This window comes from Alexandromys fortis, unplaced genomic scaffold (genome assembly GCF_014885135.2).
Source record: "Alexandromys fortis isolate MF-2015 unplaced genomic scaffold, M_Fortis_MF-2015_v1.1 scaffold_11, whole genome shotgun sequence".
NCBI classification, from domain to species: Eukaryota; Metazoa; Chordata; class Mammalia; order Rodentia; family Cricetidae; genus Alexandromys; species Alexandromys fortis.
In genome coordinates this window covers 11,761,812-11,779,038 of record NW_026067912.1, presented here as the reverse complement: position 1 = coordinate 11,779,038, position 17,227 = coordinate 11,761,812, and the positions used below count along the sequence as shown (strand labels likewise).

Below are 17,227 nucleotides of genomic sequence, written 5' to 3'. Positions count from 1 at the left end.
TGGAGAGGAAAAGGTGACAATTGCCTGCTCAATTATCACCATGTCCCCTTAGCTTGGTGCAGCTACATGTAGATTATGAGTATGGACTGGTGAGCCTGTCAATCTGCCCTCAGTGTCATCAACCCTTAAGACACAGCTTGTGTACACCAAGACTTCTGAACACGTGACCTATTAATAAAAATCGCTCAGAAGACTTTGGCCCAAATCACTCCCGTGGTACAGAGAAGAACATTGACTTCAGAGTCAGAAGGCCTTGATGGCATTAAATACTAGCTCACCCGCCTACCACTTTGGGCAGGTCTAATTTGGGGCGAACTTATTAATTTATAAGCCTCTGTGAACACTGGGGACCATGGTTCCCTGCAGATTTCTGATTAGATTAATAACACCGTACGTGAAGAGCCGAGCTCCACACCAGCCATATATTAGGTACTCAAGCCCTGGAAGGCAGTTGCTTTGTTTTTCTTTTTTCTTTTTTTTTTTTTTTTCTATTCTGAACAACTGGCTTTCACGTCATGGTTCTGGGTGAGTTGTTGCCATGCCAACAAAGAATAAAGAAAACCACAGAAAATACCTCACAAAGCCAGAGGAGCCTTCAGAACAGAAAATAACTTGCTTAGGCCCCAACACTCACAATGGACAAAGCCAAGATTTGAACTAGACCCTCTTCACTTATAACTAAGGCAATCTTGAACAAGGGATTCCGCCCTAAGCGGCTACCTAGGGGCAAGTGTTCAGTTTGGAGCAGAAATGAAATGATGAGTATTCTCATACAGACTTGCCTGTGGGCCTGTAGGAGAGAAGCAATCCTCAACTGAGATTCCCTATGCCTAGATAGCTCTATGTCAAGGTGACCAAAACTAGCCAGCACAATGACTAACAATTATTTGCTAAATTAATTTAATTGCTAGAGGATGTAACAAGCCTGCATTTCGTGTTTTCCACAGATTACTTCCTTGAACCCTACAAAAAATCCTCGCAGTGCGGTTTGACTTCTTATTTTACAAAAGGAAAAATCGAGGCCTAGAAAACGAGGCGATATGCTTAACACTGAAGGGAACACGGCCATGTGTGGAAGACTGACTTCCCACTAAGGCTTCTCAGCATCAATGTCACAGCACACCCTCATACTGTGAAGGCCATAGACTGTAGAAGATTCCTTGTGTAGGGTTTGCCAGCATGATCTTGACCTCCCGCCTGTGTTTAGCCCATTCCTCACTCCGTAAAACAGGCTTACATTGTCTTCCCATGGCACTGCTCTTAATATTTGAGATGACTCTAAATCCCTCCTGATAACTTTTCAGGAGCCATATAAATAGCAGGAAAGTACCTTTGACTTTATGCAAATCCCTGAAGCTAAATTTGGTCATTGGAGCAAATTTTAAAACGAGATAAAGCCCCATTTGCATGGTGCAGGGGTAGAAGTCTCGAGAAGAAACCAGCATAATCAGGAAGAGTGAGGCTTTTCTAACAGTTTGCAGACAATAAGAACTGGACTCAAATGACTTATGCACAAACCGTAGCAATCGCATTAGTTTCACACGGTTGTACGGCATTTTATAATCTGTTCTTTTGCAGAGATTGTTTCTTGCAACCTCCTCAAAGAGTGCAGTGTTCTATATGAAGAATCAGAGGCTGAGAAGTTGCATGATCGACATAATAAATAGTCCATACAATCCATAAAGAACATTCCCCTTAAAACCCAGGCTCCTGATAGATAAATGCTCACTCCCTGCTCTCCGCTCCCTATGTCATTTCTTTTTTCTTCCTCTTTCCCTACCCTACTCTTTTCTTTTCTCCCCCCAAAAATACCTGGAGTTCATCACAGGGAATTGGGTGTAAAAACTGGGCAAAATAGCTCTAGGATGGCCTCCTTCTCTGTCTTCATGGCACCTCTACCCATCTGGGCCTCGGCTCCATTCTACTGTCCTCCAGAGAGCTTTCTCTCTCTGCTCATCTCTGCTTGAAGATTCTCTCATGGGAACTGGTCATCCTTGCCCCTCACTGGTTACCCTACCTCTCCCGCTCCTCCTACCACTGTGCAGCCTCTGGATGATACAGGCCAGGTGGGATCCAGGCCCACCCACGCCTCATTTCAGGCTACCCCTGTTCCAGCTGTCTTTTTTGTCATAGTAGTTTTTTTTCCTTCTTTTTTATTTATTTATTTATTAAAGATTTCTGTCTCTTCCCCACCGCCGCCTCCCCTTTCCCTCCCCTCCCCAAATCAAGTCCTCCTCCCTCGTCAGCCCAAAGAGCAATCAGGGTTCCCTGCCCTGTGGGAAGTCCAAGGACCACCCACCTCCATCCAGGTCTAGTAAGGTGAGCATCCAAACTGCCTAGGCATCTAAAATTATTAATGGTCTTATGGGCAAAGTTTGGTACTCAAGGCACCAGCAGCAATGCCCCCAGGCAGATGTTACCTCTGTCTCATCATCTCCTTACTCCCTGAATGCTCCTTTATTAATAATTCCAGCCAGAGATGAGGCAATCCTGGGCAGGCATCATGGCTATTCAAATTAGCAGCTAAAAGGATAATGGAGGTTTTGTTTGTTTTGTTTTAGAAGCAATCTGCATTAACTCATTGATCCAGAAAAATGTGTTTGGGTTTTCTCTATTCAGAAAACATCAGGCCAACCTCCACCCCAGCTCCAGTCCTTGGGAGTTAAGGCTGTGAAACTTCAATCACAAGTTGCTAATTTTCCCCCAACACAGAGAGAGCTTTCAAGATGTCAACAGATTTGTATAGTGTGTGGGTGAGTACCAGGAACCTCTGTTAGATGACCCATCCTCTACCTTAGCCATTGAGGAGACTCTTTAATCCCAAGAGGATACCTGAGCTGATAGTGATGAGAACTAAAAGCAGATTATCAGTGCCCCAGTGAAAAAGACGGCCACACTTCCAGCCTCACCATTGGAAGAAGCCAGGTTTAGCTTCTTTCTCTCTAGATAGCAAAAGCTTCAGAATTATTTCAAAGGGAAATACTGACACATCCATGGGAAACAAGCGATACATCAGTTTCCTCCCATCAGCGGAGCCCCTGGTCCTCACAATCCTAAAAGCACATTGCCGGTTCAGCCCTTCAACTGACATCAGACAAAAGCATACAGTTCTGAGCATGCGGTCAACATTGGGTAGCCAAGGGCAAACGTGGAAGCATCTTTCTGTCGCGTGAACCAACCTGCAGAAGGATGGTGGTTTTATACTGGCTTTTCATCAGGTTGTTGATGGATTCAAAGAGCCGTCTCATAGATTCTTCAAACTCCATCTGTTCTTTGCCTTCATAAAGCCTGTAAGAAGACACATCTGGGTCATTCTCAAGCCAGTTGGCCAGACATCTGAAAGTGTGCACCAGCTCCAACCTTCCTTTCCAATGTGGGAGATGAGGGCTTGTGGGGAGAGTGAGGAGCTGATGCTGTAGCTGACAGAGAGGAGCCTCAGGTGCTCCATGCTAACAGGCACCTTTGGACCCACGGAATGTTATAAACCTGCCCCTCTTCCATCTTCTTTTTCCTTTGAAAATCTACAAAGAAAGGAACGCTATCTGAGATGTAGACCTTGGGTTTTCAGTCTTTTGGAAACCCCAAGGAAAAACATTTTCAAGTGTGCTGTCCTTTGTACTTAGCCACCACCTGCTGGTCACTTGAACTCGCACAGCCTGTCCTGGGGTCATGGCCAATGCTCTCCTGTCCCCTCAATTCAGAAGAATACTTATTACCTATTTCAAAACTGCATTCCTCTGATTATAAAGATCCTTTGTTGTCATTGTAAAAACTAATGTTAAGATAAGAAAACATAATTTACAAAACATACCCTCGTTCACCTAACCAAGGAGATCAGCTTCTATGAGCACAGTGGTGTTTGTCCTTCCAAGGACTCGGGTCCTCTCCTAACATAAACATGGGCTGATGCCTGGAAGCCATTCCCTCACAGAGCCTGAGCCTCTTCCCACAGCCCGGCTCAGCCCACGGCTTCTCCAAACAAGCTTTTTATCAGCAAGCATGCAATATCCACAGGCTAATCTGTGGCATCCAGTGTGAAGCGCACACAAGAGCACTCTTGTCCTCGGCTCAGATAAAGAGTGCCTCTCCTGTCACAGCCCACACGTCAGGAACCAGCCTGAGCCTGTTCTGGTAAAGGTGCTTTCCTGAGATAAAGCACTGACACACTTAAACGGGTTTGTTTGCTCCCCTTCCCCAACAGGCCAGCCAATCGCAGCCACTTCACTACTGTCTCCTCCGTGAGATCTCCACCTAATCTCACCTTCTTTCTACCTTCCTCTGGCTCTCTGCCTCAGCTTGCCATCTTCAGCCTCTCTCTCTCTCTCTCTCTCTCTGGGTCTGGGTCTTGTCTGTCCTCCCCTCTGCCCCTTTTATTTTAATGACATCACTCTTTTCCTGTCTTCATCCCTCTGTCTTTCTTCCTCACTTCCTCCCCTACTGGCCCATCTTTTACTCTTTCCCTTGCTAATAGAAAGCATCAATCTATCAATGTGTCTCTTTCTGGTTTGTGGCACTGAGTTTGTCCACTCCCTCCCAGACTCATGAAACCTACTGATTAGCTGCCCAGGATTTCTGCACCGATGTCTTCTCTATGAATAAGGCATCCTGCCCTGTATATTTGGATGAGTGATGGAAGTGGTTTTGAACAGGCCCTCTTCCTGAAGCCACCTGCTCTGCTCACAAAGATGGTGTCCAGCCACAGTTTTCTCTGCTGGATGACCTACCCATCCTCCCTCTACCCTCCATAACCGAGAGGTCACATCAGAATTCTTCCCCCTACCTGTGGGATTTGGCATTTTTATTTAAAAGGAAATCATCATCATGGGTCTTATTGGGGCTGGAGAGTCAACTCAGTGTGGTTAAGAGCACTTTCTGCTCTTGCAGAGGACTTAGGTTCAGTTCCCAGCAATCACAATTAAAGAAAAAAAAATAAGACAAATTCATCTGAAAGTTCAGTTCCAGGTGATCTGATGCCTTCTCCTGATCCCTGTAACACTGCACATATGTGGTATACTAACATACATGCAGGCAGAATACTCATACACATAACATGAAAATAACTGTTCTTAAATGGGCTTTGTTGAACCATCCTAACAGTAGGACTTAAGGGTTTAGAATGCTTACAATCTCCCCTGAAGAGATCCTGGGGACCATCCTGGGTCCCGATTGCACTGTATCTCCTTAAATCTATCTGAGTTTTGTATGCTGTACAACTGCCTGTAGGATAAACTTCCTTCTTTGCATAGACCGGTCCCAGCTCCTTTTGTCTCAACTTCTCTCTAGTCAGACCTTCACAGAGTACAGCTTTTCTTGTAGCTCCCTGGGCATGGGTTTAAAGTCAAGAATTGTTGGGAAGTCTAGTAAGCTTTTAGTCCATGCCCCCAACCGGACCAATGAAGAGATAGGAGACCAGAGTGGGGAAGTGACTCAGAATCACTGTCTTCTAAATATTCTTTCACCGAGGCGGGAAGGACAAGACACTTGCACAGGAAACCGAGGATTTGCCCCTGATCACTGCCTTTGTAGGACACTGGTTTTAGTTTCTACCTGCAGGAGATGCATTTTGCTCTAAATCACAGGGGGTACACAGAGACTGAACCAGGACTCAGCACCATTCTCCTATGCTCTAAAAGGGACTCTGAAAGGGAAAGGCAGGTGATGTTAATCCCACGAAGCATAGGCTTGGGTCCCTGCCTCAGTGTGAATCCAGTCTTCTTCTTTTACATATGTCTAAGTTAAGTGTCTATGTACCACACTCAAGCCAGGGATAGAAATAGGTACTGTGCCTGCCTGGCTTCCACGGAGGATAGAGAGTGATACGCATCAATTCAGGCAACAGCTGGGATGGGTGACCTTGCAACAGTTGAGAAGAAAAGAGGAATCTACTTCCTGGAAATGACTTTACGGTGGTCATGTTCCTTCATGTACTCCCTCCCTGTCCGCCCCCCCACAAAAAAACCCTGCTTTTCTGGACTCTTACTCCCCTTGTTAATAAATGGAAGATATAACGCTCATGCAAAGTTTTTTTTTTCTAAAATAGTTTTGCTTGTTTTTATTTTATGCATATGAGTGTTCTGCCTTCCTGTATGCCCATGCACCACTTGTGTACCTGGTTCCCATGGAGGCCAGAGGAGGGCATTGGCCCTCCTGGAGCTGGAGTTACAGACTTTTGTGAGCCATCATGTAGGTGCTGGGAATTAAACCTGGGTTATCCACAAAATCACTCAGGGCTCTTAACCTCTGAGCCAGTCCAACAAGTTATTTAGAGGACAAAAAAATGAATTTTGGGGTGCTTAATATTTTAGCTGTCACTTAATAAGTGCTTAACTAAACCCCGGCAATCATTGCTGCTTGCTGAACACAGGTGTGCTCATGTTGGCACGCTCTGATTTGAGTATAAGTAAGTAAATAGAATATTCCAAGTAACTAGGGACAAAGAAAAAAAAAACAGGCATTTTAGACTATATGGAAGAGTTAACTGCATGGGTGGGGGGGCAGGTAGGTGTCTGGGCGTTCCCTGGGAAGTCCAAGGGAAAAACTAAAGCCTCATCTAGCTTACAGGCCTTAACCATAGCCTCTACCTCATTTCTAGTCCTTTCTCTATGTCTTGGATTTGTAAAGAAAACATTTATTTTTTTTTCTGGCATAGAACATTAGACAATTGCTTCTGGAACCAGCTGAGTCTGTCAGGGAACAAATTATTGAAGGGCCCTGAGGCCCTGACCACAAGGAAAACTAGAGCAGCCCGGGAGGCAGGGCGTGCAGGTGTTACCAGCGCAACCGCAGCCAGCACTGCGGCTGCCGGGGTTTGTGTATCTAGCACAGCATGCTGGGAGACACTGCACAGCTGAGCACTCATTAAATGCAACATGGCCCCATATGGTGTGCACAGTGCCTGGCGCCACCTCTTCCACGGGAAGCCTCAGATGCCAAGTCCTGAACAGCAGCCCAGGGGAGGGGGCTCTCAACAAAGCAGCCTTAGTCTGGGAAAAGACATAGGAAGAGGGTCCCTTTCTTTCCATACCTCAACCAGTTTTAGATGCCCTGGCTAAACCGTCTCCAATAGGCAGCTCCCCGACAGCTTCCAAACCCTCTGCGGGAATATAGATTCTTAGACAAGACTTCTGGGGTCCCAAACCCAGCTCCATCACTTATGATGTGGTTGCATTGGCCCTGGCTCTGTTTTCTTGACTAGTAAAATACTGCTCCCTAAGGTTGTTCAAAAACCAAATATAAATGGTCTGCCCTTGGCCCAAGGTGAGGTGAGGAAGAGGTGCTTCCAATTCAGAATGTTTCCTGACATCTCTGCATCTAAGGAATGATCCACCTCTAGATGGGAAAGCTGTTTACAACCCATCTATACGTTAAACACAAAAGGTGAAGGTAATTTTATACACCGCTTCAAATGATTCTGTACAAAAAGTGAAGCCTCTTGGTATGGAATTTTCTACTTGTGGAGTTAGGTTGACACTGAGAAAATGTTGGATTGTTGGAGCATTTGCGATTTCAGGTGTTAGGGTAAAGGACACGCCCGCCACGCTCCTCCACAGGTGAAACCACCAGCAGCCAAGAACATGGTCGGCAGCTGGTCAATACTAGCTATCACTACAACGCCTCCCGTTTCTCTTCTGGATCCATCGTATTCGGCTTCCTGAGACTTATACGGGAAGACGTCAGCATCTCCATAAAAGCTGCCCCTCACTGAGCGTATACCACATGCAGGCACTGCACTGGAGACTAATGGGGAAAAAAGACCTAACACAGAAGAGAGCCCCATGTCAATCACTGACCACCGTACACTGAGAAGGAGCAGATACTAGTGCTGTTGCTCAGTGTCCGCACAACTCAGGCACTGGGCTGGGCTTCTCCTTGGTAGCTCCTCTGTGCCTTGTGTCCACTCCTCCTATGCTACCCCCCCCCCAGTGCCTCTCTGTCCCACCGCCTTCCCTCCTTGACAACACCGGAAATGAACCTGAAAGTTTAGTCCTCTGCCCAGCACCGTTCCTGCCCCTCACCCTGTCACATTCTTGCTTTAATTATTTTTCTTGGCAAGACACACACCTCGCATTTCACAGGAGTCCAGGAAAAAGATTAAATTAATTGAAAGCTTTTTAAATGAAAATAAATCTATTTTAAATGATTCCGTGATCTTCTATGGAGCCAGGAAACGTCACCCAAACAGTGAGAGCCGCTACATCATTGTGTTATCTTGCGTACAAGGGCAGGGTACTTTTTTGCCGCAAGATAGACACGAGGCACTCAATGAATGTTCAAGAGAGGCTACTTCCTTACAGTGAATTCCCCGTGTTGACTGATGTACATTCAATCCACCATTCATTCCCAGCGACACAGCACCTAAGACGGTCCTGTCAGGGAGCTTAGCTTCCATGATCACTTATATGCTTGCTTTCTCCACCAGGATAGAAGCCCCGGGACAGATACTAAAGCATTTTGTGTCATAAGAGTCTCGTCTCCAGCAACAGACCTGGACTATTAAGAGAAAGTTAGAAACAAATAATAGGTCACAGAGGAAACCAATCTTGTGCTTGATTGTGAGTCTGCGGATAATGTCTTGGTACATCAGAACTGAGTTGTATTCTTCTCCCTTTAAGAGGAGCCCTCCAAGTGCTCAAGCATGGTCTAAGAGTTCTCTTTGACTAAACAGCCTGCATTAATATCTCCTTTACTCCAAAATAACTATGGCTACAAGAAATTGCTACTTACTAAGCATTTCCTAGGCATTTTTGTGGTTTTGATGGTTTCGATCCACATGGCAATGCTATGAAACACTTGCTATGACCATTACGTGAAAAGGACATAGATACTCAGCTATGTTTCACTCAGTAACAAATGACACAACCATCACTGGTGCCTATGAGTTTCCCTGGCTCCACGTTTCATCCCTTTATGCACTAGATAATGTCACCACTAAGAAACAGCCTGACAATGGCCAGCATAGGAGCTAGAGCAGGTGGACACGTGGGGGTGCATCACTTGCCCCAGGGATGATGGCTTTGGGGGATTGATGGATGCAGCTGGATAAGTGGTTCTGGCCCTTTTCTGGTTAAACTCTAAATCTAAGGTAGCCCAGCTGTGCTCCTGCATCTGAGTCCATCACTTGTTTTCTTAGGCCAGCCTGCCCAGTGAGCAGCTCCTAGTGTCTGAAGAGTGCTTGCTCCAGACCAGAGCCAAGGACTCGAGTGTTCTTTCTCTCTCTCCCTCTCCTCCCTTCTCCATATCTGTCTTTACTGCTTCACTTGTTGAGAATAATTATAGCCAAACAACCTGTCTGAGTAGACCTGAAAATTATCCTTGCATGTAACAATTCTTCCAACAGAACAAAACTCAATACGCTCCACAGGCTTGTTTAACATCAGTGAAGCAGGGCAAGAAAGGTCCATGAAAGTGAGGGGTCCATTTCTTATCCACCTTCCCTCTGGAAGGTCACTGCCACCACCCCACCCTTCCCTAAGCACCAAGACCAAGACGTATAGGCCTGAAGTAAGATCTTGATGGTTGAGACACAGAATTTTGGTACAATGAGCTGGAAGTCTGATATCTTACTAACAGCCACCAGAGAAAAATCTCATTAGAAAAGTGACATGCTTGAAGTAAAAACAGTTCTTCTGCCAGGAGAGAATGAACGAAGCAGAAGTCTATAAGGAGGGGTGGGATACTTATGCTACAGTCAACAGCAATGCGAGCTGTCAACTGGCCCTTCTGGCCAGAGAGAGCCCCACGCAGGCATTATTTCACCCAACAGGCAGAGCTCAGACTGGCTCCCGGTGCCAGTCCTTTCGTCAAAGACAAAATTATCTGTGCTTGAGTCCTTGCCTCTCCAGAGGGTGACAGTTAAAGAAGGATCGCCCTTCAGGGCAAACTGCGAGGCAGCACCCTGGAGGACCGTCTGTAAATCACCCCTGGGGAGAGTGATTTGTGAATGGGAGGGAGGGAAGACGAACTCAACATGCGGAGAATCTGCTTTGAAAAATGTCGGGATTGAATGCATAAACATTAATGTGACCACTGAAGAAAAAGCGCCTCAGGTGAAGAGTAAAGCAGTCTGAATAATAATAATAATAATATATATAAAGAAGCTAACAATATGGGGGCAAATGAAAGAAAAATAATCCACCGATAGCATTCATTTTACTTCTGAGTTATGGCAACCCTGTGTGATAAATTAATAGTTAAGGAGGTAATAAGATCCAAGCAAAGCCTTGGAAGGAGCTGTAAGTCACGAGCAGCCTGTGACGTGTGTCCTGTGCCATCCTTCATCCTACTGAGAGGAGCCACAGGCTTTCTATCATTTGGCAGGAACCACCGAGTCACATAATTCTCCTTTTAAGTAAACTTCTCCATTAGCATGAAAAATGGTGTTCCAGGCATCTTTATTCTGATATAATTAGAAATTGAATGTTCCCAAACAACTTTTCTAAGGATAGAAACACGTATATAGTCCTTCACGCTTCGAGATACTTAGAGAAAAATCTAGATTGCATCGATGGCTTAAAGGGAAATGCTAATCTCCGCCGGTGTCTTAGTTCACACTCGATGGACCGGTTGGTGTAAAAGTGTGGGTGCCTGGAAGAAATTAGGTACTTCCTGTATGATTTACCATCTTATCCAATAGTTATTTCTTTTAATAACATACTAGGCCTCTATTAAAGCTTAAATGGCAACAAAAATAAGTTTTCAAGTGATCACTCACATGCAGCTAATAAAACTAGAAACCAGTGTGGTCTTAGCTACTAGGGTTTCTCTTGCTGGGCTGAAACACCATGACCAAAAGCAACTTGGGGAGGGAAGGGTTTATTTCACTTACGTTCCCATATCATAAATTCATCATTGAAGGCAATCAGGGTAGGAACTCAAAAAGGACAGGAACCTGGAGGCAGGAGCCGATGCAGAGGCCGTGGAGGAGTACAGCGTACTGACTTGCTACTAATGGCTTCCTCAGCCACCTTCTTATAAAACCCAGGACCAGGAGTCTAGGGGTGGCACCACCCACAATGGGCAGGGCCTGCCCCACCCATCACCAATTAAGAAGATGCCCTACAGGCTTGCTTACAGCTGGCGCTTATGGAGGTGGCTTTTTCTCCATTTGAGGTTCCCTCCGCTCAGATGGTTCTACTTGTATCAACTTGACATAAAACCCAGCCAGGACAGATTATTAAGTTGGTAATTTAGTTACCTCTTAGGAAAGGGATAAGTGACAACTGTCCCATAATGCACTTGCATAACATACAGATTTTTAAGCAAGAGAATATTACAGTTTTTCCCAGGGCAAGCTACTCTTCCTACGGGGTGAATGTACCTTGCCCTCCAGCTCCTTTCTCCAGTCTTCCTCTTCTGCGGCCTCCCCTGATTTCCTCGTCTCACCTGGGACCCACAACTGGTATGTGATCTAACACAAAGTCACACAACTAGAGACAGATTTCCTCCGGATGCTCCAGGATGGAGAATCTGATCTTTCTTCTGCCTCCTGGTTTCTGGCATTGACTGCGGCTAGACAGACAATTACCCAAGAAATGTCAAGTTATTATTGCTCTAAGCTATGGTCATGCCTCGAGCATGCGGACCTTGTTCTTTGAGTCCCAGCTTCCTGAGAGGGGTAATTAACCTCGGGCTTCTGGCGCTGTTCCACTGAGAGCCCTGGCATTTGGCGTGTGTAGTTAAAAACAACTCTTTAACATTTTCCCTACTAATATCTTGGATCATAAAAAATTACCTGCGCAGTAAAACTTGAGGCCAGCCAAGGAAAATCAGGTTCAAAGGCACCACCCTTTGCATCACGGGAGACCTTACTTCAACAGAGCAAGACTGAAGGCCAGGAAGCTGCCAGCAGAGGGAAACTCAGCTGAAATGCCATGGTCTGAGTTTCAGGGATTGAGTTACAGACTAACTCCAGCATTGGCAAAGGCTGTGTGACCTTCAGTATGTGTGAGCCCTAGTTCCCCTCTGAGACTCATATCCTCTCTCTCTCTCTCTCTCTCTCTCTCTCTCTCTCTCTCTCTCTCTCTCTCTCCCCCTCTCTCTCTCTTTGCTTCTGCTGGGGAATGAATCTATACCTTGTACACGTTCATCCAAGCATACAGGCTTTACTGATAAGCTACAGTCAAAGCCCCAAATATCAGGGAAACTCCCCCTTCTGGCTTTATTCACCTCCCTCCACTTCATTTCGCCCCACAGCACATGCTCATCACTGAGGCCACAGTTTGGGTGACACTTGTCCAGAAAATCTCCAGTCTCCATGGCAAGACTAATCTCATTAGGATACCTACCACACACTTCCTCTTGATTGACATGAACCAACAAAATTATCTGTTCAACAATTCTTTTCTACTCAACTAAAAAGTCCATGAACACTAAGTATGAGTGTACCTGATTCATGGTCGCATTCCAGTACCTGGTGTATGTAGGGGCTTGATTGCTAATGCTGACCAAGCTGTTACCATAGACAGATATTTCTAACTTTCTTGAAATGGAAACTTGTGTTATCAATTCAGGTGCTTAAAAGAGGAGGAGTCTTCTGGGCCAATGAGCATGGAACAGGCTTGCCCTGTGTCATCACCGAGGGTTAGGAGAAAGAGACGGTAAGCTAAAGCCTTCAAAGCTGTCAGCGATAGGGGTCATTCTAGAACTCCTGAGGAACACCCACACACTGAAAGGCTGCTCATTTATATTTCCAGACCTTGATACCACCCGTGAATTACCAAAAGATCAGTCATTCTACCTGGCCAGCAGATGCCTAAGGAAGCCGGGTGGGGAAGAGCAAAAGCCCAGACTCAGGAAAGCTGATCCTGGAATGCACGCAGCAGATAAGGGCTGCAGAATAAGCCAGGGAAAAGTCTTCAATGCCTTATCTGTCTGTGGACTGTTTAGAGCTTAGGAGATGCCAAGTTGTATTTACTGTAAGTGGGAGGCAACAGATTTTGTATGAAATCCAATCAAAGTAGGAAATATTGATAGAGGAAGAGATGCCCGGCCCAAGTAGGTAGGGCTTACAGTCCGGGGCAGCATTTTCTTCACTGGGCCTTGCTGACTCAGCAGTGCATACCTGGCAGGAAACCAAATGAGTACCGCAATCGCGTTATCTCGGGAAGAAAGCCGTAGGGAAGGGGAAGAAGAGCTGAAAAACAGTCGCCCCGGAGTCCTCAGAGGAGGGCAGCTGTTACAGTATTTAAGCAGGTGTGCCGCCACAAGCCAATCATTCAACTGAGGAAGACACGTGGAGCAGTACCACGCCGCAGTCACTGTGTACCGGGCATTATACAGCCACTGTGCGGTCACTGTTCACAGTCACGATGCACCAGCCATTGTGAACCACGCTATGCCCCAGTCATTATGTAACAACCACAGTGGACCAGACGCTGTGCACAGTCACAACACTCCCGTGGTCGTGCTCGGTCACTCTGCACTGCACAATCACTGTGTACAAGTCACTGTGTCCCAGTCACCCTGCACGTCACCCTGACCTATGCAGTCACAACACCACAGTCATTTTTGCGGTCACTGTGCTAACCCCGTATGTTGGGAAATAAAAATCAGCAACCAAACAAGTGCAGCAGGAACTGTGATGTGCACTGCACAGAAAAAGTCACATTGACAAGGATGACATACATCGGGAAGATTTGACCAAGCCAGAAAAGACTGGGAGCACAGGCCTAGAGCTTTGCGTGACACAGAAAAGCTGAGTGAGGAAAAGAAAAAAAAAAAAAAAAAAAGCCCATGGAGAGGAGGAAGGACACAGGCAGGCCAAGTTCACAGACCCTCAGCAGGAGGGACTGAGTGGATCAAAGGGATGGAGGGCAGGGCAGGCCAAGGGAGAAGGCTAAGCCTGGAGACCAGATGAAAACAGGCTGCAGGGGTTGCCAGGGACCAGAGCTGCAGCAGCCCTCCCAGGCTCCTAGTTTTCCTTACTTCAAGAGTCATGCAGAGAAACTAACGCTAGGAGTTGGGGTACAACAGCCTCACCCCCTCCACCTGAAGTCTCACTGCCTGCAGTTTCAATCACCTTAACTCTTGGGGAGACAGTTGAGAAAGGGAGAAGGAAAAGGGGGACATAGTCACAATGCCTCCATTATGATATATTGTTTCAGTGGCTGTGTGCTGCAACTGGCTATTGTTTCTAATTTATTACTATGCTAGCTTATAAATTAAACTTCTTTATAGGTATGTACAGGGAAAAGATATACAGGGCCCAGCACTTTCGTCAGTTTCTGGCATCTACTAGGTCCTAGTAACTAGGGTCTTAGACTATATCCTCTATGGATAGGAGAGGCAGCAGCCCTGGGTCTAACCTGAACTCTTCAGAGATGCCTCTGGCTACAACACAGAATGAAGTTTGAAGAGCTTTGCCACTGACTTCTTGGTGGACAAAATTCCCCAGGAAGTCTTGCAGATGCAAACTACTGCCAAAGATGGATTTAGCATTGACACAGGGGCAGCCTGGGGAGATGACTCAGCAATGCAGAGCTCTGGCTGCTCCTTCAGAGGACCTGGGTTCCATTCCTGGCATTCACACAGCCATCTGCAACTCCAGTCCCAGAGAACCCAGCACTCTCTTGTCTTCATACCTCACCTCCACAGGTCTGGTTGTCATGCATGTGACACACCACATACACGCAGGCAAAAATGTGCATGCCTCTTTTAAAAACTGAATCATAAAGTTGTCAAGAAAACAAGGGATCCACGAGGGACTACCCAAAGCAAAGCAAAATAATAAACCCAGCCTTGCCATGAAGGATTCTGTCAAACCCTAGTGTCTTTACACAGCATTGATGGCTACTAGGGACTGTGAACAACGTAGTGGATCCTTGGGCCTACTTATTGGAGACTGTAATGGTTTAGAGAGGAAGTATCCCTCCGCTACCAAAAAGGAAAAAAAAAAAAGCCTCATGTGTTGAAGGTTCGGACCCCAGCTGGAGAATCCAATATTGAAAGGTAATGGAGTCCTGAGGGCTCTTACATAATCCCCTGGACTAATCCATCAATTGATTGATGATTTGACAGCATTATTGGGAGGTGGTAGAAACTTTGGGGAGCCCAGTGGAAGGAAGTAGGTCCCTGGGGGCATGCCCATGAAGACTACTTTGTCCTGGGCCTGCCTCCCTTCTGCCCCACTCCTCCCCAGCCACCATGCAGTGAAGTAAGAAGTCTGTTCTGCTAACATCCCCACTCCACAGTGTTCCCCCTCATCACAGACCTGAGACCAAGGGAAACAGCTGGCCATTGACCAAAACTCTTGAAACTATGAGCCAAAAGGAATCGTTTCTCCTTTAAGTGATTTGTGCCAGGGATGAATAGCTGGTTAGCACAGAGAGTCTAGTCTACTTCTCCTAGGCTGTTACACCTTCTCTGGAAGGAAGATGAGTATGAGGATTGCACTGAAGGGAACACTAAGGAAGTTTCCAGCCCTTGGCTTTGAGTAAGGAGAAAGGAAAAACATCTCCTGAGAATCTTTAATCGCAAACTAGTCTTCTCCTGGGCTTTGGGTTTATGCTTTCCAAATTCACTCTCTTTGCTGTGTCCAGAAGCAGAACATTTGGTTAAAGAGGCCTTTGGTTGGAAATGCCTTTAAGTAGCAGTGCCTGAATGATAGAAGGGAAGTCTCATTTTCCTTAGAATGTAATACCTGAAGTCATGTGAATACACACAGACACAGCATACTCTGAAGCCATGCATACACACACAGAAGATACACATACATATACAGACACACACAGCATACTCTGAAGTCATACAAATACACACAAACATACAGCACACACTGGAGCTATGCATATACATACAGAGACACACACAGCCCATTTTTAAGTCTTGTGTATACACAGACACGCACAGCACACTCAGAAGTCATGCATACACACACACAAAGATGCACACACACAAAGATGCACACACACAAACACACACAGCACACTCTGAAGCCATGCAAATACACCCAGGCACACAAACAGAACACTGAAGTCATATGTATGCACACAGACAAACACAAAAACAACATACTCTGATGTCATGTGTATACACACAGACTCACACACACACAGGATAGTCAAGACTAGTGCTAAGTAAAACTTAGCTTTGAGAAATATGGCTGGGCTATTTGACAAACAGCTCCCAGGAAACTGGGTATCCACATATGGAAGGAAGCAAGCAGACCCTTGTCTCTCTCCTAGCACAAAATCAATGAAAAATAGATCAAGGACCTTCCTATAAAACCTGGGAGTCTGAAACTGCTAGAGGAAAACACTTCAAGATAGGCTTTTTGAAAAGCACACAGTAGCATAAACAGGGCAAAGAGGAGAAGATAGGTTCGCAGTCACTGTCAACCAGGCACCGTGTATGCACCTGCGGCCCCAGATTCCAGAATGAAGAAGGGATGCTGTGAATTCAAGCCAGCTAGCTTACATAGCAAGACTTTGTCTCAAATGAATAGAAAATAAAAACAAATTGAAACAAAAATCCAAAGCAATTATCAAGAATGAAATCTCAAACGTGAAGAAGGTAAGGAATTTGAATTTATGAGGAGCCAGGAAGTGGTGGTGAACACCTTTAATCCCAGCACTCAGAAGGCAGGCAGGTGGATCTTTGAGTTAAAGGTGAGCCTGGTCTACAGGGCGAGTTTTAGGACAGTTAGGGCTGCACAGAGAAACCCTGTCTTGAAAAAAAAAAAAAAAACAACATCAAAACATTTGAGAGACCTAGAGAATATGAGTGAGACACATTATACTCGTATGCATGAGATGGGACATGGGGGAGAGAACATTTTTGAAAAGACAAGAATGAGGATGCTTTCTGACTGGGCAGTCAGCACATATAACCCAAGGTCTGAGAAGACTTGCTTCGAGCAGGACAAGCAAACTCCTCCCTCCAGACATTCCAGTGCAACTGCAGAACGCTGCAGACAAGGCATTGAAAGGAAAGTCAGCTACACTTAAAAGACACAGTTTCTAGGAAGCAGGACAACACAACACGATAAAGCTAACAACAGACAGCAATCAACAAACAAAAGACAACCGAGTCTCTATTGCAGAACCGCTCGTTCACACCTCTGAATGAAATCCGTCTATGGGCGGTTTGCAAACGATTCTACAGTTATTTCCTTCAGAAATAGGGAAGCAAGCATCAAAGGCTACAGGGGGTGTGAAGAACTCCTTTTAAATTGTTATTAAAAGCATAAAATGTTCATCCTTCTTTATTTTTAAAGATTGATTTATTTTTA

The 17,227-nt window shown here is 45.7% G+C and overlaps 1 protein-coding gene across 1 annotated transcript in view; it reads right to left on the bottom strand.

Annotated features, from left to right (window-relative positions):
• Dock2 (dedicator of cytokinesis 2) overlaps positions 1–17,227 on the bottom strand; it is a 398,899-nt gene that overhangs the window by 292,556 nt on the left and 89,116 nt on the right. Inside the window, exon 23 of the mRNA XM_050138695.1 lies at positions 3,180–3,288. Coding sequence (XP_049994652.1) covers positions 3,180–3,288 — 109 coding nt within the window. The remainder of the gene's footprint in view (positions 1–3,179; positions 3,289–17,227) is intronic.